Here is a 27,676-nt window from a genome sequence, read left to right on the forward strand (position 1 = left end):
ACTGCAAGGCAAATTTTGTCACTGTCGAAAAAAAAAACCTGTTATACGGAAGTCGCAACCAATCGGTTGATGTTTATGATTGAATATAACGAGCAAGTACTTTTTTTTGCACGAAGGTATTGTTACCTAATATAATAATGTCATGGTTTGTTACCTATATACCTCTCATAGACAGTCAGCTAATAAGGCATGTACCTAATGTTGGATCGTCGTGAATAATAGACGAAAAAAAAAACTTATTCTTTCACAGAATTACCTTTTCGCCTGCATTCTATTTAGATGCAGGAACTTTCCAAACGTATTCTGATTTTAAAATTTCATGGTGGGGTTTTCAGTCAAAAATTTTATTGATTTGACCAATTATGATTTTTGATTAGCTATGAGCATCCCAACTTGCAAGAAAATTTTCGAGCTGAAAAACGTTAAATTGAAAGAACGTGCAAAAAAAATTCGTCATTAGTCAAAATTCAGAAGCTGAAGTATAATTTTGGATTTCTGGTGAATTTAAAAAAAAAATCAAATTTGGGTCAAAAATAAAAATGAAATAAAAATTTCAGAACATTAACATAGAAGCTGAAATTTTGATTGGAAGCTATTTCGTTCAGTTTTGAGTAGTTCCGAAGTCTCTATAGCTATAAGTATTTTTAAAATTCCAAATTTTGACTCAAATTTGACTTTTGAAAAATATGTAGACTAAAAATCGAGAAATACGCCTTATTACCTGAAATTTTGGTTTGCATGCGATTTCGAGTTAGCTTTGTCTGGTTAGTATAATTAATTATCTGCAAGTTTGTATATTCGTGTCATGCTGCAAGAAGAAACATTTTTACCTTCGAAAATTCTCCAAAAACTGACTATTATATAATCTACACCTGAATTTTATGTGAATTTCCATCTTCTGGTATTACTTAAATACTAAATTCGTAGTTTATTTTTTCAGAATGTCCAACAGTCTCGAGAAAATTTTGAATTAGAAAACATGGAAATAAGGTCAGAAAATTCTGCCTTCTTGATAAAATCGACAAAATATCTCAGGATATTTTGAAAATGTCACTTCAAAATCAGGGATTTTCTTGATCAAAAATTTACTTCCCAAACTGAAACTCTTTGAATATCACTTTAACAACTTCAATTTTCTTAGAGGCCAGAGGGTGCCCAATAAGCACCAACTTGGAATAATCTGGAAAAAATCGAAAACTTTCTGAAGCCTTCTAATTCATGCAAAACTGATCATTTTTGGAAAGGGGGGAGTGAAGGTTAAATGAAATAAAGTAATTAATGTATGTATTGCAAAAATGCAGAAAAAGAAAAACTTGTCTTCGGCCAAAATTTAAAGGTAGTCTTTTGTCAGAATTGCAAAAAGAAATCAATTTTTAGGTACCAAAACTACCACAAAATCCCACCTTATTTGCCAAAGTTGCGAAAAATCTTACTTTTTTGTACAAACTGTGTATAAAACGGACACATTTTCGTCGAAAATTGCTAAAATGAATCAAAATTGCTAGAAATTCATTTTTTTGCCAAAAATGAAAAATGCCAAAATTTCCTAAAAAGCTTGCTCCTTTGTCGCAAAAAATTTCTATTTATCAGAATTTCAAATAAAAATAAAATCAGGTTAAATTAAAATGCTAATTGCCTATATCTTACTTTTTTCGTTCAAATTGCAAAAAAAAACTACTTTTTTGTAAATGTTGTAAAAAAGACCCATTTTTTTTTTGTAAAAATTGTCAAGAAAATTAAAAAAATCATGATTTTTATCGAAAATTGTCAGAAAGTTAAATTTTTTGCCAAGCTTACAGTACCTAAAAGTCTTTTTTTGGCCAAAATTTATTCTATAAAGTGATTCATTTTTGTTGCAAAAAATCTGCCTGTTTCACCAATAAAATTGCAATATATATATATTTTTTCAACATCTTAATTACCTACTTACCAAAAAATCTCACCTGTGTGGAAAAATTGCGAAAAATCTTAATTTTTTGCACATGATATAAAAAGAATCCATTTTTTTGTCAAAAACTGCCACAAACTAGTTTTTTTAAACAAAGATTGCCAAAAAGTGATTTTTTGCCATAACTGCTAAAATTTATAGAAAACCTTGCTTTTTTGTGGCAAAAATTCTTGATGCTCGTTGAGACTTCAAACAAAAAATTTAGGTTTTATTAAAATAGATACGAATACATAGATTTTACTCTTTTCGTAACAATTTTTAAAAAGACCATTTTTTTTTGTAAAAATTGCCAAAATAAAAGGGGGTTTAAATTTGCTGCAAAATTTTTTTTTTATATGTAGCCCTTTAAGTTCCGTCAGGAGATGTAAAAAAAAACATAAAGAGGGAGGTTCCAACTCTCTTCCATCCAAAAAAGGGGTTCCAGTTCTCATGTTTTGTAACTTTTATTGAATGAATTTTTACATTAGGGTCATTCCACGTCAATTGGACCAAGAAGTGGTAGAGGGGTTCGGCGATTTTTTTGAAATTTTTCTTGTGGAATGAACTACCGAAGGGATGACCAATGGCGCAAATCGCAGCCCTCTAGCCCATTTTTAAAGACAGCCAGGGGGTGTCAAAGTTTTCAGTGAACCAAAAATATCATCCATTTCAGCAGTGGATTACTCGATAACTGCGATACCTACCAAAATGGAACATTTTCCCATAGTTAGGGGTTTTGAAAGGCTTTATTTGGTGATATCATGAAAATCAGTGTTGCCACTTTTTTTCAAACAAAAAATCAGCTCAAAAAGTTTCGAAACGTAGTTTTCACATTGTTCCGACTCTCAAAAATTCTGAAAAAAATATATTATGGACAACTTTTCATGCTGAACTACAAAATTGAGATGGTAACATGTTGCAAAGTTGATTTTAAAAAATTTTAAGTTTGTGAAAAAATGTGATTTTTTTATTTAAAACATGAAAAAAAGTTTTGAGAGGTGAAGTTGACCCATTTGACCCCTATTTTTCCATATCTGTTGAAAAAGTTGAAAAACCCCTTTCACTCGATGAAATGAACTCCTCACATAAAAAATCAAAATTCGAAAAAATTGGAAAAATGAACGAATTTTTATTTTTTTTGTTGCGAGTGTAAATTTTTATCAACTTTTTCATGAAATACGTCAGAAAGAGGTCAAAATAAGACAACTGAATCAATTTAAACTCTTTTTGATGTTTGAAATTGAAAATTGAATTTTTTCGAATTTTGATTTTTTTGTGAGGAGTTCATTTCATCGAGTGAGCGAGCTTTTTAAACTTTTTCAACAGATACGTAAAAATAGGGGTCAAATGTGTCAACTTCACCTATCAAAACTTTTTTTCATGTTTTAAATTAAAAAATCGCATTTTTTCGCAAACTTTAAAATTTTTTTAAATCAATTTGGCAACATGTCACCATTTTCATTTTTTAATATGTCGTTCAGCATGAAAAGTTGTCCATGATATATTTTTTTTAGAATTTTTGAGAGTCGGAACAATGTGAAAACTACGTTTCAAAACTTTTTGAGCTAATTTTTTGTTTGAAAAAAAGTGGCAACACTGATTTTTATGATATGACCAAAAATCCTTTCAAAACCCCTAACTATACTGAAAAAAGTTCCATTTTGGTAGGTATCGCGGTTATCGAGTAATCCTCTGCTGAAATGGATGATATTTTTGTTGGGATATAGCTATTTAGGCTATCTATCGTAATTACTAGAAACTAATATCGTAGATCTTTTCTAGAGTTTTCTAGTCGTTTTTGCCGTATTCGCGGTTTTGTATTTCTTGTACATAGTATGTATATAGACGTCGTGTAATAAAGATGTTAGAAAATGGTTCGCGAGTTTTGTTCGTGGTATTATAGTAGTATTTCATGGTAGCAGAGCTTATATCTGCCAATCTGTGTTCGTTAAAGTAAAAATTTCGTTCTGTGCGCGGAAAATCCGGAAAAATGGAAGTGAAAGAAAAAAATTTTCCAGGATACGTGCAAAATATTAAACCGTTCGATGGGAACAACTTCTCCACGTGGAAGTTAAGAGTAACCGCTGTGCTTGATGAAGAAGACGTGCTCGAAGTATTGACGGAAGACACGCCTGTTAATCACCGAACGGGGAATAAAAAGAAAACTAGAGATCAAGCTCAAGATCCCAATTTATACGAGGAATATGATTCCTGGAAGCGTCGAAACAATAAAGCAAAATCTATCATCATCCGGCACATCGCTGACAGCCATCTACAATACATCCAAGGTAAAAGTACCGCACGTGAAATGTGGGAATCGTTACACAAAGTGTTTCAACGTAAAAGTATTGTGCAGCAAATTTTGTGCAGAAAGAAATTACTTCTTTTGAAATATAAAGAAGGAACCAGCCTTAATGCTCATTTCGCCAAATTTGATGCTATCGTTAGTCAACTATGTATGGCTGGTGGTCGGATGGATGAGATCGATGCTGTATGTCACTTATTTTTGACAATGCCGGATAGCTACGAAACGGTTATTGCGAGTATGGAGACCCTAAGTTATGACGATGAAAAGAAGGTAACGTTGGAATTTGTGAAAACGCGGATGTTGGATCACGAAATTAAGCTACGTGAGAAAAGCAGTACCAGTACTGGAAATATGCATCCGGAAAGCGCTAATTTTTCCAACTCCAACAGTTCCAATGCGCGAAGTAATTCAAATTCGAATTTCCCATACCGATGCCACAACTGTGGAAAGCGCGGGCATAATCGTTCAGAATGCTGGGTGAAGAAAAACTCTTCAAATTCGAGTCAGAATTTGTCATCTCAGCACGAAAAATCGAATTATCGTCCTGAAAACAAGCATTCAAACTCCAATCACGAAAAATCAAATCAACGAAGGAGTAATAAAAATTATTCGAATCAATCATCGTCGGAAAAGTCTGGTTCTGGTAGAGGAAAGGGAGACGCTAAAGAAGATTCAAATCTAATTGAATGTTCGGAATACGCCCTTCAATCACAGACTACCGATCATCAACTACAACCCAACGACGATACGATTTATCTTGATTCTGGAGCAACTCGATGCATGTTCAATAATAAAAAGTACTTCCTCGATCTGAAAACCCTCGATGAACCAGTCATCATCGGCCAAGCAGGTGAAGGAACGTTACTCGGAACTGCAATGGGCACTGTACAGATCGTGAGTAATATCGATGGTAAACTTGTCAGGCATAAATTACGCAACGCTTTATTTGTGCCAAAATTACGCAAAAATCTGGTGTCGTTTTATCGTTTGGAAGAAGACGGAGCTAAATTTCGTGTCGAAGCTGGAACAATATCGATTCTGTACAATAACGTTGTGAAATTAATCGCTAAATCAACGGAATTTGGTCTGTATCGAATCGTTACCGGTGAGCAGTGTTTCCTCAATCAACAACTCGAATTGTGGCATCGTCGATTGGGCCACCCTGCTTACTCAACTGTAAACAAAATGATAACATCCAAAGTGGTGGATGGAATGGAAGCTTCAAAATGCGACGACGAAAAGTGTGAAAGCTGTAAGAAAGCAAAACAGACACGCGTTCCTCATAATACAACACGGAAACCAGCTGAACGTATTCTCGATATTGTTCACATGGATGTAGCTGGACCTTTAGATGTCGGCATAAATGACGCGAAGTACGTGTTGACAATAGTCGATGGTTTTTCTCATTTTACTACGTGTTATATTATGACGAGTAAAGACGAAGCGTTACGATGTTTCAAACACTTCGAAGCAGCTGCAACTGCAAGATTCTCAGAAAAAATTGTCACACTGAGAGTTGATAACGGTGGTGAATTCACTTCGAATGCCTTCAAAGAATTCCTAAGTGAAAAAGGAATTACACCGGACTACACTATTCCTTATACACCTGAACTAAACGGCACTGCGGAACGAATGCACCGAACCTTATTCGAAAAATGTCGAGCCATGTTATTCGAAGCTGAGTTACCTACGTACCTGTGGCCGGAAGCTCTGAAAACGGCATGTTATCTACACAACCGTACGTTATCCAGTACCAATACTAAAACTCCAGCTGAAATTTGGTTTAAACAGAAGCCAAATCTTAAAAATCTTCGAGTGTTCGGCAGTACGGCATACGTGAAAATACCTGAAGCGAAACGTACAAAGCTAAAGGAAAAGGCCAGAAAAGGGTATCTCGTCGGTTATGTAAACAATGGGTATCGTATTTATTACCCTGATGATAAATCTGTTTCTCCTGCCTGTGACGTTGATTTCGATGAAACAAAGTTTTACAACGAGCCATCAACTCAACCAGTAATCACCAGAGCTGTAGATCCAAATAGTATCGAAAATATCATCATGTATACGAACGAAGCGTTAATTACGCATCCCGAAGATGAAAACCTGTGGGAAAATGCCAGACGGATGGAAATCAACCAAATGGAAAAACATCACGTCTGGGAATGGGTTCGGAGACCTAAAAATGAGCGTGTTATTAAATCCAACTGGGTCTATCGTGTTAAAGACAACGGTGAATATCGCGCAAGGTTAGTCGCTCGTGGTGATCAGCAAGAGATAACAGAGAACGAAGATAAGTATTCTCCAGTAGCGAATATGGATACTCTAAAAATCCTGTTATCAGTTGCGAATAGTAAACAGTACCATATCCATCATATGGACGTTCAAACGGCGTTTCTCCATGGAGAACTAGACGAAGACGATCATGTGTACATGGAACCTCCGAAATGTAAGTCTTTTCAAAGTAAAGATAAATCGTTTGTTTTGAAATTGAAAAGATCAATCTATGGGTTACGTAAATCGCCGATGTATTGGAATAGAACCTTACATGATTTTCTTATCAGTATTGGTTTCACTCAATCAAGTAATGATCCGTGTTTGTATTACAAAGGTAATACGTATATACTCGTTTATGTGGATGATATTTTAATCGTTTCTGCTTCTCGTGAGATGGTTGATAATATCAAAGAATTGTTGAAAAATCGGTTTGAAATGAAAGATTTGGATGAAATTCAAAAATTTCTTGGTGTTGAAATTCGAAGAAACGTTGAAGAACGGAGTTTAGTGTTGAATCAAACACGTTATATTACCGAAAAAGTGAAACAGTTTGGTCTTGATGGATGTAAACCAAAATACACGCCAATTGAAAAGGGTTTATCATTGGAACCTGCTGAAAAGATCGATCCAAAGCTACCTTTTCGTGAGTTAATCGGTTCTTTACTTTTCGTTGCTAAATGGACCAGACCAGACGTATCTTTCGCCGTAAATTACCTCAGTCGATTCCAGAGTTGTTATAATTCAACTCATTTCAAGCATGCTCAACGCATTCTCGTCTATTTAAATACCACGAAGGAATTATCATTGAAATTCGGCGCGAATCCGAAGGAAGAAAATAAAGTATGCTTGTATACTGATGCTGATTTCGCGAACGATAGAGGTAAATCAACGAGTGGTGTTCTATTAACCATCAGTGGCGACGTCATTACTTGGTTTACTTGTAAACAGAATATTGTATCTTTGTCTTCAACGGAAGCGGAGTATATTGCCCTATGCGAAGGTTTGAAAGAACTTACGTGGACGTTTCGGTTGTTGAAAGAACTCAAAGTCGATTTTGAAACTCCAGTCCCAGTGTATGTGGACAATCGATCAACGATTTGTATTTCGAAGAATCCATGTGTTTCGTCCAGACGATCAAAGCATATTGATCTACGAAAATATTATGCTAAAGAGATGTACGATCAAAAATTGATTGATATTCATTACATCAGCACTGACGATCAGAAAGCTGATATTTTAACGAAAGGTTTGGGTAGTGAAAAGTTTAAATATCAACGTAGTTCTATTCAAGTTTGTTGATTTCTTATTATGTTTATTTTATTCGAAGTGATCGTATATTTCTCGTATGTGTGATCAATTAATTGGTAATTGTGATCTTATTGTATTAGATTTAGATACGTTTTCGATCATTTTAGTGTTCGTTTTGATATTTTTATTCAGTTTTGTTTTCATAGAAGTAGATAGATATGGTGTTTTATGATAGTCGTTTTTTTTAATTCAGCTTAGTGGATTATGGTATATTTACCTCTACTTAGCTCGTAACTAGTGAGTACTAGGTTGTTTCTTTCTCTCGGTACTTTTTCATTTTGTGTTTAGGTACCTGTGTATTATTTTTAATTAATTTTTAGCCTATTTTTAGGTGGAATGTGTTCCTTAATTTTAATTAGTTTCTATAATTAGGGGGGAATGTTGGGATATAGCTATTTAGGCTATCTATCGTAATTACTAGAAACTAATATCGTAGATCTTTTCTAGAGTTTTCTAGTCGTTTTTGCCGTATTCGCGGTTTTGTATTTCTTGTACATAGTATGTATATAGACGTCGTGTAATAAAGATGTTAGAAAATGGTTCGCGAGTTTTGTTCGTGGTATTATAGTAGTATTTCAATTTTAGCTTCACTGAAAACTTTAACACCCCCTGGCTGCCTTTAAAAATGGGCTAGAGGGCTGCGATTTGCGCTATTGGTCATCCCTTCGGTAGGTTTTTCCACAGGAAAAATTTCAAAAAAATCGCCGAACCCCCCTAGCACTTCTTAGAGGTCCAATTGATGTGGAATGACCCATTATTCCTACATATTTATGTTATGTATTTTTTTTTTCAAAAAAGGAACAAACTTTTGAAAAAAAGAATCATAAGGTTCGCATTGTATTTTTTATTTTAAAGACAGGTACTTACCTACCTACATTTTTAAATTGTAAAAAGTGGAGGATAAGAGGCAAATTAATTTTATACTGATATGGTACGAAAATGTGAAAGCAGGTGATTTGGACGTTTTCCAAATATTTTGTGGTTTCGAAGTCAAATTTCAATTTTTTTTTCAGGGAATTTAACCTCCTCCTGAGTTTGTTTTGAGATGTTGATATGTATAAATAAAATACCTATACATTAAAGAATTCTTGAAATGAAACTAGAGAATCACCATTGGGAGCGAGAAAATTCAATCTTCCAAAATAATATCCACTCCAAAACTGTCCCTCCTTCGAATTCACCTATGTACGAGTGGACTTTCGGAAAATCAAAAACTAGTTCAGGAATCAATAAAATTTGCCATTAGAGACGTTTAAAGTATTCCACCCTCGTTAGTACCTATATTTAAAAACGATCTAGCAAATTTGAAAAATTGGTGTAGGAAAACAGAAAAAATGAGGAAAAACCCCTATGAAAGACTGGAATTTGAGCATCCTGATGCTTCATCTATTCGAATCGTGTCTAAATCAGTAGGTCATTGCCTCTTTGCCTTGTAAAGTGATTGTTTTACTAGCAATATGACAATGAGAGGTATTTGACTCTTAATCGCGTCGGTTTTTTTTGTAGATAAGCTGAATCGTATGATCAGTAGTTATCATCTCTTGCAACCTTCGAAACAAAAAAATGTATATATAAATATTAAATATTTACTCGAAGATTCATTGACACTTGCAACTTGAACTTTTCATCGTCACGGACGCGATAAAACACGAGGAGAAAAATTGCTAAAAATATTTTTATGGGAAAAAATTGAGAGCTGATTCAAGCCACCTTGAAAGTGCATTGAGTCTTCAAGTCAAACTTACGCGTACATATAAATAAAGTAAATAGGTACCTATTATACGCGTACCTATGTAAGGAACTGCATGCTTGACGATGAATGGTTGACGTCGTCGTCGTCGTCGACCATTCGTTCATTATTACGTTATTACGTAAAACGAGACAATTTATGTACAATAAAGACGTTAAAGCGTTTAATTTTCTTCTCTTTTGTGGTTACAGGTAGACCTCTATAATAACGCTACGAAAAGCACGTGGTACAGTGCGCCGCGCCGGAGATTATGTGAAAGTTTCCATCTGCAGGTGTATTGTGTTCGCGTCTGTTCACCTGGTCAACTGGTAGACTGATCCGTGGTCGCGGTGACGTGCGGTGTGGCCAAGTCCGAGTGTTGTGCTTACGTATACTAGATATATGAACGCCAGAGATGTCTTACAATGTTTATGTATATAGTATTGTTTGAATAAAAACAAATCAAATCGTCAAAAAAAAACCGCGTCGAAACCGAAAGGAACAGTCGAGAGAGTGAAACCAGTTTACGTTGATCGCGACGACGACCTTGAATAAGACGAAATATCGAGTCTGCGGCGAGCGACGACGCGACGAGACGCGCTGACGGCTGACGCACGCACATGTTATGGAGCAAGTCGAAAAATTACTCAAATCCGACGACCGGATTACTGCTGCTTTGGCGGCTGCTGCTACCGAAGATGGCACCAAGATTAGCAGCTCGATCGCTAAGCAGATCCGACGCCAAAGTACGGTGACTTTTTCCGACGTCGTGGTCGAAAATGGAAATGACCGGAGAGTCGAGCTTATTCCGGAAGAAGATGGACCCGAAAGTCCGCCGGCATCTCCGAAGGGTCGAGTTAAACGACCCATTACTCGGATACCGACTGAAATCAAGCTTAAAACCATCACCCATAAGGTTAAAAGACCCGCTGTCGATATCGAATTCCACGATTTGGTTTATACGGTGAAGACTGCTTCGGGTGAGTACCTATACCTAGTTATGTCCTTTTTTAGACTTAACCATCTCGTACAAGCACGGGTAGATACTGTAAGGTATGTGTAGAACTAAAGCTGGGACTGGCAGCTAGATGTATCTATATCTACTGCGTATATAAGTATGGTGAAAGTTCGTATGCAACTTGGGTATTGCGAAATTAACGCGTAATTTGCCAAATTGGACGGATGCCTTTATTTTCTCGTGAACGCCAAAGGACGAAAAACAGAATACGACGATTGATGATGTGAGTGAAAGTAATCGAATCGCGAATGTTGTAATTTTTTTTTTTTTGTTGTTTGAAACGATGACGTAGAGTGTTTGTCTAGAGATAGATAGATAGGTACCGTAAACAGGGGCTATTCGGGAAATTTTTTGCACTTTTTGCATTATGGATCGTGAACTATAACACCTACAGAGCTGGTTAAGGTCTCATTTTATTCTCTGAACCTTCCTCTATCATTATCCATTCATACCAAATGTTTACCCCCTCTCAAAAAAATCCTGGAATTTTTCAAAAAAGCAGGGTCAATTTCCCGCAAATGGGGCTATTCGGGAAAAACAGACAAGCATTAAAGATATCGACGAAATGAATACAGCATTCGATTCCTGACTAAATTTTACATTAGAAACGATCTTTACTTAATTTTTAGCGCCAAGGTTTCAGTACTCTGCTAAGCACTTAAAAAAATAAAATTTCACATTGCCAAAAAACAGCACTTTTTTTTCTTTTTGATTTTGCAGACGTTATGGGAGTGCAAAACGTTTGTTACAGTGTTGGCTAGGAAACGCAACCTTGAAACGGCAGTTGGCGCTCATCTGCTTTGAACAGTGCTACCACAAAGAGAGAAAAATAAGGTTTCCCGAATAGCCCCTAACTGTATTTTCTGAAATTGCTAGGCAATCGTTAGAGAAATTCGATAAGACGAATACGGCATTCGATTCCTGACTAAATTTTACACAAGAAACAATTTTTATGGAATTTTTTGCGTCCAGGTTTCAATACTTAGCCAAACACTTTTAGTAATAAATTTCACTTTGTCAAAAAACTACATTTTTTCTTTTTAGCCTCATACTCCTGTGTTTCGGCACCGAACATGTCCAGGGAGTGCAAAACGTTTGTTACAGTGTAGGCAAGTAAATGAAACCTTAAAACGGCCGTTAGCACTTTCATGGTGGGAACAGTGAGAGATAAATGAGCATTTCCCGAATAGCCCCTAGATTCCCGAATAGCCCCCGTTTACGGTATACCTAAGTACATATAAAAGAGTAAGAGTGCGTAACCGTGTGACGGAATTCACTATAAATGTACAAGTTCATAGTTTGCTGGGTACCTCTACCCACCTACCTACCCTACCGTGTATGCATTGATAAGATTGCCAAATGGACATGAACATCGATCGATATGGTTATCCAAATCAAGGTTAAAACATCGAGATTAATTAGCGAAAGGTGGCTGACCATCGATTACGAATACGAAAATGATACCTACCTATAGACGTATTCTCGTTTCGTGACGAAAAAATTGTGTTCCTAGCACGTGCTTATATAGCTACCTTGCGAGTTTGTTTGTTTATTTGCTCGTTTGTTTGTTTGTTTTTTCAACGAAAATTTCGTTAGACAATTAAGTTAGGGTTTTAACAGCCCTTCTGGCTGCCATAAAAATCTTTTGAATTCGCCCTCTCCGAATTTAACGAAATCAAACTAAATATAAACAGCATGTCTTGAAAATACTGTAACCAAACTTTTATATTTTAAACAGGGACAAAACTAAATGTTTTTTTTTTGGAGGGGGCGGTGCAAACAAAAATTTGCCAAATGATTTGAGAAAAAAAATACCAATTTTTCCGAGTAAACGAAAAATTTCGGCCAACTCACATTAGGGTAGATCTTCTTACAGCCCACAGTGGGCTGTGAGCACCCTCAAAACGCCTGTACCTAATTCAAAAACTTACAATGAATCCTAAAATAATGGTGCAATAATATCCTCCCTTATGTTTTTGGGGTCGCAGAATACGAATTTGACAATATTTTTTTTGTAGGAGTGAGGGGGTGAAGGGGGTGAAAAATTCAAAATTTGACAATAATGATGTGTGATATGTCGAAATGTATGTTTTTGAGGATGTAGATCACGAATCTGACAATATTTTTTTCGTAGGGGTGAATGGTGGGGGATGAAGGGGGTAGAAACGGTGAAAATTCAAAATTTGACTATAATGATGTGTGATATGTCGAAATGTGCCAAGTACATATGAATAATTCAACTGAAAGTAAGTTCTTTTCATCAATTTACTGGATTTTAGTTTTTATAAAGTGATTATAGAGATAACATTCATCTTAATTTTCTCACGTAGACTCACGGGAAATTCCAGTGGCTGGTAATACTTGAGATAGTGTATTTCAAGATGTCAATTGCCATTTTTGACCGAAAGTGACCCAACGACCTCCACAGTCAATTGTAGTGAAAAATCATACAGAATTTTGTCAAAATGTTACAAATTTTTTGTTACTGGGACTTTGACGGCTCATCAACATAAAATTCTTCATCCCCCACCCTTCACCCTTCCTTCACCTTGGAAAACGTACATTTTGACATATCTCACATCATTATGGTCAAATTTTGAATTTTTCACCGTTTTCACCCTCTTCATCCCCCACTATTCACCCCTACGAAAAAAATATTGTCAGATTCGTGATCTACACCCTCAAAAACATACATTTCGACATATCACACATTAGTATAGTCAAATTTTGAATTTTTCACCCCCTTCACCCCCTCACCCCTCGCCTCTACAAAAAAAATATTGTCAAATTCGTATTCTGCGACCTCAAAAACATAAGGGAGGATATTATTGCACCATTGTTTTAGGATTCATTGTATGTTTTTGAATTACAGGCGTTTTGAGGGTGCTCACACAGCCCACTGTACAGCCTATCATGACTTATAAAAAAATTTCATTTTCCCTGTTCAATTTTCAGAACCCTTAAACATGGAATTTTTCATTTTGTAAAAGAGAAACAAATTAGCTCGAGTGTAGTGAGAGCAAAAGCTTACAAAAATTCGTAGTTTGATAGTTGAAAGCACAATGTATTGGGACGACAGAAAAAGTGATTCGAACGACAGGACATTCGAATGACAAAATAGGGTATTTCAACGACAATTTGTTAACGATAGTTCAGCACGACAATTTAGGTAAATAGGTAATACGAACGACAATTCGATTTCATGTGATGACGAAAGAAATGTAACCCACGTTCACATAGAATTTTGATCTCCAAAAAAATAATTGCCTGGAAAAATAAATGATTCCCCGCCAAAAAAAATTTCCCAATAAATTTTACGAATGGGAAGTCCTCTATTTTTTGAAAAATCTCTTTTTTCAAGTTGAATTCAAATATATGTTTCTCTTTCCAAAAAAATTTGATTTGCTTGCAGAAAATTTCTAAAAATTGTAAAAAAATGTTGTTTTTTGGTAAAAATTTAAAATTTTGATTTTTTGGTCAAAATTTAAAATTTTGGTTTTTTGGTCAAAATTTTCAAAAATTGTCAAAAAGTGCTTCTTTTTTCCAGAATTACCAAAATAAACTTTGTTTTTTACAAAACTGCCAAAAATCGTCAAATTTTCTATTTTTTGAGAAAAATTTTCTTTCACGTTTTTTTGTAATTGATAGAAAGTTCTACTGTTTTTTTTTGTTTGTTTTTTTTGGCAAAATTGCGAACAAGCGAATGAACAAGGTCTACTTTATTGTTCAAACCCACCAAAAAGATCTTGCTTTTCATCGAAACTATCAAAAAATCTGTTTTTTTTGCCAAAAATAACTGTCAAACAAGCTTACTTGTCGCTTAAACTGCCCAAAAGTGCATTTATATAAAAACTCTGTAGTGAAATTTTTGATCCTCAAAACTACTTCCATCCTCCTTTTGCCCAAAAAAGCACTACACTGAGCAGTAAATGAATTGTTTGTTTTTTGTGTTTTTTTTTGACGTACTACGAGTATTTATCAATTTTTGTATTTGTGTAAATCGTATTTTTTCAATGTTTTTTCGTATAAGGGTTTCTAAATTTTAGGATTTAAATTAAATTATGGTTTTTATTTCGAAACTCCAACTTTGGAAAAGAAAAGCAAACAAGCTCGAAGGAAGTGAGGGCAAAAGCTTTTGAAAATTTGAGCTTTACAGAAGTAAAAAAAACGTTTATTTTTTATGCAAGTTCATTTTTTGATTTTAACATCTTTTTAAGATGAATTGATGGATTTTTAGAAAGTTTGATTTTGACAAAGAAAAACTAACAGGCTTGAGCCAAGCGATGAGTGTCGAAGTTTTTGAAAATTTATAATTCAAGAAGTAAAGTACATATTAGGTATTTTTTTTTACAAGAAGTCAATTTCTCCACATTTGGCATTTTTGAAAGTTAGTTAAGTAAGTAATAAGTAATATGTACTTATTGAACAGGCCTTTTCCTAGTGCAGAAATTCAAAAACAGAAAACTACATTGTATATGTAGGTAATTCAAGTTCCAAAAAAGTCAGCAAAATATTTTCTTTATAAAATCTAAAAAAATTTTTACTTAATTTGTCGACAGTCGAAATTTTCCAGTTTTATCAAAATCTGCTGCCAACTTTGCCGCAATTTGCCACCTTTCAAAATTTGACGACTTTGTGGTGGGGTGGTTCACCTCTCCCCTCCTTTAGTTTTATCCTGGTGGTGAAATTCATTTTTGAATTTTTGACAAATTTTTGAAAATTTGAAAAATTCAAAAAAGCAGTTTTGAGAATGGTTTTAAAATTTTTCTAGAAGTAACTTGCATATTTTTTGAACACGGTGAACCACTTCAATGCAATCCCCATGCATGAAGCAGTTTTGTGAGCCATTCTGCAGCTTCCAGGGATTCAAACCTCTTTTTTGTGGGCAAAGAAAGAGTTTTTAGATTGCATGAAAAATTTAATTTATATTTTTTCAAAGTTTTGAGCCAGACTAAGCTAAAATATGGGAAGAGCGTGTAAAAATATACCTGTCATATTTTTCGATTTCTTGCGAAGCTTCGAAAATCAGGTTCGGGCCAAAAATATAGGAAAAAACCAACATTCTCCCAAATAGACCCAAACAGTTCAAATTTTGTGTATACCTCATATTCAATCACCCCCTCCCTCTCCCCTAAATTGATTGTAAACGTTTTTCACTGTTTATAGCAATTTTGGTGTTTTCAGCAGATTTATTGGAAGTTGAAATTTTCACAGGAATTTTACCCAATGGAGTTGGAAAGCTTCAAGATTTACCCTTGGGTACTCCTTATTCTTGAATTTTTCAGAATCCTTTTTCACACAACCCTCGAAAAGTTGGACTCTTTCCAGCAAAAAATTGAAAAATACACTTTGGCTCCCGGAATTTTTACTGATGATAGGTATATTTTCCATGTTTTTCCAATTTAGCATCGTCCGGCTCAAAATTTGAAAAAAAAAATCAATTTTTCATGCAACCTGACCTTTTTTTTCCCACTCACTCGCGAAAAAGGAGGGTTGAATCGATTTCGATAGAAATATGTAGTTGTTTTTAAAATTTTGAAAAATGTGAGTGAAATGGATGGTCAGATAATGAGTATTTTCTAAAGATGTAAAAAATGGTGGATGGAGAGGTTGAAGATCGAAGATCGACTATGATAACTCATATTTTATCATAAGATCTTTCGACCACAATTTTTGCACGATTCTGAAATTTTTGAAAAAATTGAAAATCAATCTACTCTATATTTTCAAGCTTAATAAATTTTTCTCTTTCTGTGATTTTTTATTTTATTTTTATTTTTTGAAGAATGACTTTTGGAATTGTAAAAATTTGCTTAAAATTGCTGTAAATTTAATTATTAATTCCCTAGATCTTGCTGATGAGTATCTTCTTAATTTAAAAAAAAAAATGTTAGATAAGTCCTTATTTAATTTTTTTTTCGGTAGATAGTTTTTTTGATTTTTTTTCTGGGATACAATTTTACAAGCGCTTCGAAAATTTGCCCACATACTTATTTTTCAAGGGATCATCTCATGAGCTCAACTTCATAAACCTGCTAGCTCCCATTTCATTATTCAAATCGACTTGATGGTAGAAATGTTTATCGAATAACGTAGGTACCTACTTACTCAGTTACGATTAGTTATTGAAATGTAATTGCGCGTTTAGACCTTTAATTTGATTCGCCAAAGCAATTATCGCTGATTATAACAATTTCCGGTGTAAACAAAAATTTTACTTGAAACCTCTTATCAAGTCTTCGTCAACTACACCCACCTTGCCTATATTTTGAACATTTTTTACAATTTTTCCCTTACTTTAACCTGCAGTTAAGTAAACGAAGGTTTATAGATATCTCAATCTGCGAACTTGAATTATTACGTCGGTATTTCTCGAGTGAGGTGAGGTGTGAGATGAGAGATCCATTTAGAACTAGAGAAGAAGCCGGTTTGAAATTGATTAAAATACGAAAATCACGCATACCTGATGTAAAGTTTTGATGCATATGTAATCTTTACTAATTCCAAGGTTAACTTTTCTATGCATTATCAGTCTACTTTCACTGTTCAGCTAAATATAGATTACTCGAACAATTTTTTTTTTGACTTTTTTATGCAATTCGTGCCTTTAGCTAATCATTGCCCGAGTAGACGATTGTGAAACTGAAAAGAAAAGATGCCAAGATTTTGTGAATATTGTTGATTTCTGAAAACCGGTATAGGTAAAATTCGATCGATGATTGGATTTTGTTTTCTATCGTAGTGTTGTAGTGCAAATAGACGAACATCGTGTGGCTATTTTTAATGGTTGGAGATGACAAGGGGGAAGGGATGTTCAGGTTGTTTGATATTATATTTTAATGTAAGAGATGGTGCTGACAATAATACGAAACTTATTTTTACCTATATACTGAAATATTTTTATACTGATGAAGGAAGGGAGGGGTAAGACCGCGAAATTTTTCAATTCCTGAAAATTTACTATCGACATTTCAAACGAACGTGAACCCAAATCAATCTTGGAACAATCAAATTACACAATTTAGCCCTTGTTTCACTATCTCTTCTCGATTGGGTTTTTTCAAGATCACGTGCCCGTTCCGTATTATTGCCTATCTCTGTATTCTCGTTTGAAAAATAGTTGTAAAAACTATGTAAATGAACTTCAAATGCGTACGAGTAGGTAATTATCAACCTTGAATTCATTATCGCAGTCTCTGTCAATAATTATCGATCGAACAATTCGCATTAAATTGGCGCATTCTAAATAAAATCTCGAACTATGCTCTGTGTAATTGATAAGAAGACCCGTGGTAAATTTAAATCTATGAATTATCTGGGTTAAAGTCGAACATTTAGTCGGATTATTTACGATTTTGATTTTGAGCACTGGTTTGCGGCGGTGATGTAGAAATAAAATTTGAGTAAGGGATGGACTGAGAAGGGAAGGGGGATTTCTTCTCTAGTGTCGAAATTCAATTTTCAGTTAGTCTGGAGCTTTCGGCAGTGTTTACGGTGGCATGTCGAAATATACGTATTTATCGAATAGCTTCGAACGATTATCGAAGAAAAACAAAAAAATCAATAACAAGTGTATCTGTGAAAAAAGTTAAGTGCGTCATCCATAATACTTACCTACCTAATTTTTCCTTCGTTTACGTCATTTTGATACGTATCCTGTTGAAATATTGATAGAAAAAAATGCCATTATGTCAATGTCTTAGGGTGTCTTAAACGACTACCAAGTGCCATGTTTCGACATCTGGCACTATCCCAAGTCAAGCAACAAATAGGTACCTGGTTAATCGAATTTTTTCGGAGAAAAGAAGACGTGTTTTGATGGGCAGCAAATTTTTTAATTGAATGAAAAAGCACAAAGAGTGTTTCAAAATACATCTAGGAACTAGGTGCTAAATTTTAGATTTATCTTCCAGGATTTTATTTTTTTAATTTTAGAAAAATTTTAATATGGGTAAATTGAAAATTTGCATGACAATGACAAAAATTAGATTTACTCAACTCTCAAGTAAAATGATAAAGTAGGTATTTTTTGAATTGAAATTCCCTGATTTGAAGCTTAGAGACCTGGAATGAGCTAGGGAAAATGGTATAAATGCTCTAAAGAAAATCCTCTGGTAAAATAGGTGTGAAGTGGAAGTAAGGTAAAACTGCCTATTAGTACGCACCGCCTATTAGTACGCATTGCGTTTTTCTCGCGATTGGTAACACTGATCGAAAATTTGACCACACCATGACGTAGCTGACTAATGACCCTAGTTTCTCCGAAAAAATCACGCAGTTTGATTGAAAACTCTGTCTCTGAGAACAATTTGAATGAAAAACTGTGTTTTGGATTTTTTTTCATCAAAATGGGAAATGAGATTGAACATATTAAAATAATGTTATTTGGTAAGTATCTTATACCAATCGATCCGTAATTTTATGTAGTTTCTTATGAAAAAAAAGACATTTCGAAAATATTATTTTATTATAGAGCTAGACATCATTTTATGTCAGAACAAAAAACTTCCTATAAGTACGCACCTCCTAAGTCCTATTAGTACGCATCATTTTTGCATGTAAATTTTCATTTTTTTGATCATTTTGCATTAAAATGAATAAAATTAGCTGAAATTGGTATTTAGTCCATCTAAGTTCAAGATTATGAAGTCTGATCATGATACTGACGCTAATTTCAAAAAAATGAACAAAAAATATGATGTCAAAAAAAATGTATTTTTTTAAAATCTGAAAACTTTGCTTTTTCGGATATTTGAATTGCTAATTTGGTTTTTTTCACAGTAATTCCCTCTAAATAATATGCCATTACACTTTTTCAGTGCTTTTTGTTGGATTTTTTACCATTTTCAACGTGTATTTACTCATGCGTACTTATAGGCGGACGTTTGCGTACTAATAGGAAGGTACCTTCCTATTAGTACGCATTTGAGTTGCCCTCATTTTTGCGTTATTACAAAAAAGCAGCAATGGGAAACTCAAAAGTGAGTAAGCAGTTATGTAGCCAAGGGTTCAAAGTTTATGTGTACAAAATTTCATAAATTTTTATGCACAACTCTGGGAGCTGGAGCGTCTCAAACCTTAACCGCGTACTAATAGGCGGTCTTACCTTAGGTAGCTTGATTTTTGCAACATTTCGCCCGAATTTTGAGATACTTTGTCAATTTTAGATCTTAAACTAGATTAAAATTTTATCAACTTTTGACAGTTTTCTGTTATTTTCATGCCCATTTTACTGTTTTTATGGCACTTCCGCTTCGTGTAACAATAAGTAATCTCTGTCAAATTTTATTCCACTTTGGCTGGCGATATTTGATCAATTTTATTGGCGATTTTTTAAAATCTGCGGAGTTTTTTTTCTTGGAGAAGGGGATTTAAAGAGGAGAATTTGGTGCCTGGGGGGGGGGTGACAACAAGGTGTTGGTCTCCCCTTTGCCTTACAAGAGTTTCTGATATGGGGGGGGGGGGACTTTTGTAAGGTGGCCGGTGCACTTGCTAAGGGCTTCTCAGCTAATTACAATTAATTATTTTAACTGAAAAATTTAGGAAAGTAGGTAGGATTAGTTAAATTAGTCTATATTTAGCATATATATACGTACAATATTTATTTACAATTTAAGGTAATGCATTTTGACGGGTAGAGCCCTGCACCAACGATGAAATGATCAGTGGTGGCTATGGCAAGTACAGCACTGTGTCTGGCGGCAGAGCCGATTCCAGTCAACTTTTCTGGCAGCTGCTAAAATTTTACTTGGCAGCGGCTCAGCCTGCTAAAAAACTGAAATTTTGCATTAATTTTTTGTAAATCACAGGTAATTACCCCAAAATACAAATTTGTATTGGGAATTGAAGCGTGATGTCACAATGATGTCGCAATGATGTCACGATAATGTCACAGCACATTTTTACCCGAATTCACGTTCTCATTTGGTCCCAAACAAAACTGTAGTCCCATAAGAAACCATGTAAAAGGTATACTTACTTGTCGTTCAAATTTCTCAATGAATAAGACACTTGTTGATAAAAAATTTATTTGAAACAAAAATTCAGACTTTCTAACATATCAATATCATATAGTACAGTCATTTTAGATGAAATGAGAGGATTTATTCGGACTAATTCCTACAAAAGGTTTTTTTGCGGGATACTGTAGTGGAAGGGGTCCTATTTAACATACTAAAAGTCCCACCCCGTACCCCGCGTGCGTCGCGTGCTAGAGCGTGAAAAGTGTCCCGCCGCGGCGTTTTTTGCGATTTTCTCGCGAGGGTTTGATTTTACGTCGAAAATGGCTTTATTTTTGTGGTCTACGTCAAATTTCCGATCTATTGATATATCAACTGCCCTTCTACCCCCAAGGGGGGTGGGGCCAGAACCATTCAAATGAGAGGGGTTTTCTAAAAAAACAAAAAAGCTATCGGCGCATATGGGGGATGAAATGGTCCCGGAGAGTGTTCGAGTTGATACCAGCATGGAAGGTGAGTACCATCGAGAAACTTCCGCGTGAAAAATTTCAGATCCACGCCCCCTCCCCTTTTTGGGGAGCCCCCCTTTTCTGAAATTTCAATAACACTTTTCTCAGCCCCATTTCAACCGATTTTGAAAATTTTTCAGTATGTTATGTATATCCTTGGTAAGTATCCCCACAAAAATTTTCAACCCCCTCCCCTCATATTTACCCCTCAAAATGGCGTTTTTTATATTTTTTATGCCTATTAACAATCAATATTGCGAGGTAAAATTTTGGAAACACGTTTTTTGGATGTATTTTCGGCCCCCAAACATCATATACTGTTTTAGAAATTTTTGCTTTGGTGCGCCGTGGTGAAAAATTGGATGAATGTGTTTTAGGGGGGTAGGGGGTGAAATGGGAATTTTGAAAAAAATAACTATTAACGAGTAGGGTGTCGTTTTCATATGATTCGATACCGCTGAGAACGAATATGACTTCAGATTTTCTGCTACACTCACCTAGCCCCCTCCAGAGCCCCTCAGCCCCCCTCAATTTTCACTATTTTGGAAATAAAGTTATTTTGATGAAATTGGTGTCGTTTTCATATGATTCGATACCACCGAGCACGAATATGACTTCGAATTTTCTGCTACACTCTCCTAGCCCACTCCAGAGCCCCTCAGCCCCCTCAATTTTCATTATTTTGGAAATAAAGTCATTTTCATATTTTGATTATCTCGCGAAATATCGCGGTTTTCGACAAAGTTGTTATACAAAAAATGTTCTCACATAATTTCCTATAAGAATGGTTCTTATCATGTTTTTGAAAAAAACGCAATTTAATCTCCCAAAAATCGTAATTTTTATATGGCAGTTTCTATCGCGGTGCACATTCATTTTCTTATTCCATGGTACATAGCTGCACTCAACATGATGCATATTTGCGTTTTTATTTCGTCATTTCCATGTCTGGATGACGTTTTTCAAGGTCACACTCAATGGAGGAGATAAACATCACGTTCTAACTTGTATAACGGAGTGCAGGTGGTGTTCAGAAAACTAAAACTCGTCGCCGATGCCTAAAATTTTAAATATTGAGATTAATGTAACTTGGAATTTTTTTGATTTCATTATTATACACACTTATTCTACAGGTTTCATTTAATTGTAACATCCTTCTAGTGAGTGTGATCTTGAAAAACTTCACTCTGATGTAACTATTTTAAAGATAGTGAAAATTGAGGTCGGGCTGAGGGCTGTGGAGAGAGCTAGGTGAGTGCAGCAAAAAATGTGAAGCCATATTCGTGCTCAGATACATCGAATCATATGAAAACGACACCAAAATAACTTTATTTCCAAAATAGTGAAAATTGAGGGGGGCTGAGGGGCTCTGGAGGGGGCTAGGTGAGTGTAGCAGAAAATCTGAAGTCATATTCGTTCTCAGCGGTATCGAATCATATGAAAACGACACCCTACTCGTTAATAGTTATTTTTTTCAAAATTCCCATTTCACCCCCTACCCCCCTAAAACACATTCATCCAATTTTTCACCACGGCGCACCAAAGCAAAAATTTCTAAAACAGTATATGATGTTTGGGGGCCGAAAATACATCCAAAAAACGTGTTTCCAAAATTTTACCTCGCAATATTGATTGTTAATAGGCATAAAAAATATAAAAAACGCCATTTTGAGGGGTAAATATGAGGGGAGGGGTTGAAAATTTTTGTGGGGATACTTACCAAGGATATACATAACATACTGAAAAATTTTCAAAATCGGTTGAAATGGGGCTGAGAAAAGTGTTATTGAAATTTCAGAAAAGGGGGGCTCCCCAAAAAGGGGAGGGGGCGTGGATCTGAAATTTTTCACGCGGAAGTTTCTCGATGGTACCCACCTTCCATGCTGGTATCAACTCGAACACTCTCCGGGACCATTTCATCCCCCATATGCGCCGATAGCTTTTTTGTTTTTTTTAGAAAACCCCTCTCATTTGAATGGTTCTGGCCCCACCCCCCTTGGGGGTAGAAGGGCAGTTGATATATCAATAGATCGGAAATTTGACGTAGAACACAAAAATAAAGCCATTTTCGACGTAAAATCAAACCCTCGCGAGAAAATCGCAAAAAACGCCGCGGCGGGACACTTTTCACGCTCTAGCACGCGACGCACGCGGGGTACGGGGTGGGACTTTTAGTATGTTAAATAGGACCCCTTCCACTACAGTATCCCGCAAAAAAACCTTTTGTAGGATTTAGTCCGAATAAAAAATTTAAAATGACTGTACTAATATTATAAAACAAGCTTTTTTAACACAAAATTTCAGAGAAAATTGAAATTGAAAAGTAGCCAATTCACATGCAATCTTATGGAACGCTTTCGTAGGTTGGGAGCAAATGAGATTGTTTACTTACACACACATAAGTACGTTTTATAGCACACAAAGATCCGTTTTGATTCCCAATGATGAAATAAATTTAACATCTCAGTCTCAAAATAGAAATATTATGTATTCTTTTTTGGGCTGAGAAGAGAGACCATTTTTGAATTTTGTAGTGTAGGTATCCCAGTTGGGTGAAAATCTGCCCTTCTGCCAATAAATATGCGGTAAAGAGCAGTTTAATTGGCGTTTTATACTTCAACGCAACTTTCAACTGCTGCCATGCAGCAGATTTTACAGTTTTCAAAATCGCGTTTCAATTCACGGGCGTAATTTGAAGCGACTTTTTAGGTTGTCACATTTTCTGCACAGCAGAAAAAAATTTCTGCTGATAAACACGCCACAAGAATATTTTGTAGCGTATTTTTATTGCATAAAGCCGCTACGCTTCTAAATTATGTAGCGTATTTATTCGCATATTTGCTGAAAAACGCGCGTAAATGTGGTATTTTATGCGTGTGTTTCAGCTTAGTATATAAATCTTTAGTCACTTCTACCAAGTGCTCTGGTGGTGTAGGTAGCAAGGATTCCACTCACAGATCCGGGGACTCGAGTTTGATCCCCGCTGGTGCCAAAAATTTTTTCAAGAATATTGATTAATGGCAGATTTTTACGCGTAAATAAAATACGCGCCGATTAATGGGCAGAAAAAGCATTGGCATAAAGTGTTAAATCTCCTGCCCACGTTTTTATGTCATGTAAGAGCAGATTTTCACCCAACTGGGATGGCAATACTGAAAAATTTTTGGTACTTGAAAAAATCAAAATACACAAAAAATCACCCTGAAATTTGCCATTTGAGTGAGCCGGCTGAGCCGAACAGATTACTTGGCAGTGACTAAAGGAATTTTTGAAACTGTGGCAGCCATGTAAATAATGTTTGAAAAATTGGTGGCAGCGGCAGCGCAGTGCGGCTGCACAGGGCTCTATGACGGGTTATTTACAGGGCTTCTTCAGGTCGATGTTGGGTTGATGTCTAGATCAGGATTGAAGCTGTTCCTCCTTTCGGGGGCATACTCTGACAGTGACTGAATGGTCTTTGAAGCATTCAGTGATGGACTGCTTTACTGTTGGCCACTCTAGTTTATCCAGACCACACCCTAGTCTTGGTACCACTATCTTTTTTATCTTAAATTGGTTGCATTTGGTAGCAAGTGCTTCCATAGTTGTTACAAAATCCTTGATTGCTGACTTATCACTGTACTGTTCTTTGGTGATGGTGTAAAGGATGTAATTTCCATCTTTTTTGAGCTCGACTACTTCACCAACCTTAGCACCCCTTGACTGCAGTGGGTCCTGGTTGCCAAAAGCTTGTCTGAACAGGACATCCTAAAGTCTCAGCTGACACAATGGGCCAAGGTTGATTTCTCCAAAAGGCATGGAAATTAACTTGGGCAGCAAAAAATTTGACCCAATTTCCACCAGACACTGCAAGTGTGTTTTTTTTGGCAAGAATTTTTACAAAGAAAAAGTAAAAAAAATCAAAAATATTCTGTTCATCAAAAAAATTTTGAAATTTGAAAAAATGACTGTTTATTAGGCATTTTCCCCTCAATTTTGTTTGATTAGTTGAAGCACAATTTTGTTCTAATCGTTTAATGCAGCAATGCTCTTTTTTTACACAGACTCGAAATCATTGATGGGGCACCCTGTAGGTAGATATTTTTAGAAATAGGTAAAAAGGAAGTCTAGGTTGGTAGTTGTTTGATCAGGTAGGTTAGGGACGTTCGTATATGATTTCATGTGGACAAGTGGACAAGTGGACGTCCAGTCTGGAGTCAATTTCGCAATCAATCTCGTTGTAGTGACCTTATCTCCTCTTCTCTCTTTTTAACCAGCGATTTCAAAATCAGACGATAATTAAAGCGGCGCGGCGGTGACCGACGACGACGTCTGATCATGTAAATATTTTGCAAACGTCAACTCTCGAGTCTCGACGATTTACGAGTATGATGCAGATTTCGTCGATTATGCTTATTAATAATAATATGTACTTGGGTGCTTAACAAATTACGATAAAAAGACCGAGAGTATGGGGGTGTACAGAGACAGACTGAGTAATTGATAACGAAAGTGTTATCGATTTACACGAGATGAAAACAGACGATGATTATATTATACGTATTTGTTTTTTTATCGCAAAACATTAAAAAAAACAACCATTACCGACGAGTAATACATACCTATCGTATTGTATAATATTAGGTCATACTCGTAAACGCAGCGTTATCGAAAGTTGAACTTGTAATATCAAGTGGAGGCCTTGATCTTAGAATATTTACATACGTCGAGGTAGATGCACATACTCGTACATAACTTATTATAAAATGGCGTGAAAGTATTAAAAGAGTATGCTGCGGTTTGATTCACGTGAGTGAACGATGTTTATCAAACATCGTATTGCGCTCGTATTCCATTTTGTACCTATTTATTTTAGCTTAATGGACAAATTATCGAATTTTTAGGTGACAGTGGCCTATTTTCGTATAACACTGTAAAAGTTTGGACTGTTGGTCAGCACCACAAACATTGTGTTTATGATGATCTAGGTGATTTTCCACAAATACCTGCGTAAAATTGCCGAGTAATTTAATTTTTTGTTTGTTTGTAACGGTCTAATGGTTTGACTAATGATCGACGGTTACTTATGCGAGCATTGGATTCATGTTAATATTTTGTATTTTACCTACACCGAAATTACCGCAATCTCGGTTGGAAAAAATCGATCGATTATCGAGCTGCGGAAATTTTCCCATATTATCACCACGACGATGATCTAACGAGAAAGGAATGAAAGGATAATGCTTTGGTGAGTCGTCGATTAGGTAAATTATTTAACGAATACCTACACGACAAATATAAGACGATCGATATGACATAAGAAGTGATGAACAAAGGTCTGTGAAACTAGTTGAGGCCATCCGAAGAAGATAAACAGTTGACCTAGTTCCTGTATAATTAACACCAGGTTGATGATCGATTTCGAAAAAATCGAAATTTTTGCGTCAATTCGCAGGTTAATTTAAATAACGTCCAAAAAAACCGAATCAAAAATACGAGTACAATACAGAATCTGCATGATAATTGTTATGTCATGTCACCTGGTTTGTCTTTACTATTTTTCGTATAGGTCTTGGAATTTGGTAGCCCGACAGAATCGAATCGCGGTTAATTAAACAGCTTCCTAATGGCTTCGGGCCATGATACAAGTCTGCGAATATGTGATGGGTGGTGGAGTTATTTTGTGTGCTGGGTATTGCAGCGTATAGGTGTTTGTGTACCTCGAATCAGGTACCTACCTATTTTAGATATTATTATAACTGTCTTGTCAATTTTTCCCCCTCTCTTTATTGTACTTCGTGTAACGACTCGTTGTTCTCGTGTGTCTTGCTGACTCGTACACGATTATGATGAAATACCTGTAAAGGTACGAGCACCTAGGTGCATGCGACATAGGTGCAGAATGGTATGTTATTGTCGTGTATTATTATTAATGTGCTGTACGTCTCGTTTATGTGAGGCCAAAGATTACCTACCGTAGATATTCCATGATGGAAATTACCGTAGATTTTATTGTTGTTAGGTAGTGTTAACAACTGATAACACGTCGAATGGGTGCTTGATGCCCATGTTCAAGTATACCTACTCAAGGACCGTTTCGTTTGTCCGGTCTATTTGTTATCAGTTTTCAATTTTTATTAATCAAACATTTGATTTACGATTTCGTATACGAGGTGAAAAATGTGTTATTTTATTCTTTGAGATTTCCAATGTTTGCACAATGAAATATCTCAAATCAAAGGTTGATAGAAAAAAAAATGACCATTCTTAAAAGATGAAACGTGTTATGCTTTGAAATTATTTTATTTGTATATTTGCATTTTTTTCATTCCCCCCCCCCCCCTGGAATTTGAATCTACAGGGTGCCCAGAAATATCGAGTACCCCTAAAAAAGTTTTCTACTAAAATACTTTCGTTGGTCACAGTGAATGATAATAATGATAGCACATGATTGGTTGTTGGACTGGTGAGATAAAATTCCACCAATCATATGCATCTATTTCACGTTGCCATCCTATATTTCTAATGAAAAACTTTCTTTGGGGTACTCCATATTTCTGGGCACCCTATACCTACATACCTACCTACCTACACAAATAATCGATTTGAATTGAACTTACCCACCAATATTTACACAAAATATTTCAAAAACCACGCCATTTGAA

At 35.5% G+C, this 27,676-nt stretch overlaps 1 protein-coding gene across 1 annotated transcript in view; it reads left to right on the forward strand.

Moving 5' to 3' along the window:
- The window catches only part of LOC135838360 (ATP-binding cassette subfamily G member 4-like), a 93,398-nt gene that overhangs the window by 29,873 nt on the left and 35,849 nt on the right, over nt 1-27,676 (forward strand). Inside the window, exon 2 of the mRNA XM_065353953.1 lies at nt 9,759-10,526. Coding sequence (XP_065210025.1) covers nt 10,172-10,526 — 355 coding nt within the window. The 5' untranslated portion in view covers nt 9,759-10,171. The remainder of the gene's footprint in view (nt 1-9,758; nt 10,527-27,676) is intronic.

Source organism: Planococcus citri, chromosome 3 (genome assembly GCF_950023065.1).
Source record: "Planococcus citri chromosome 3, ihPlaCitr1.1, whole genome shotgun sequence".
NCBI classification, from domain to species: domain Eukaryota; kingdom Metazoa; phylum Arthropoda; class Insecta; order Hemiptera; family Pseudococcidae; genus Planococcus; species Planococcus citri.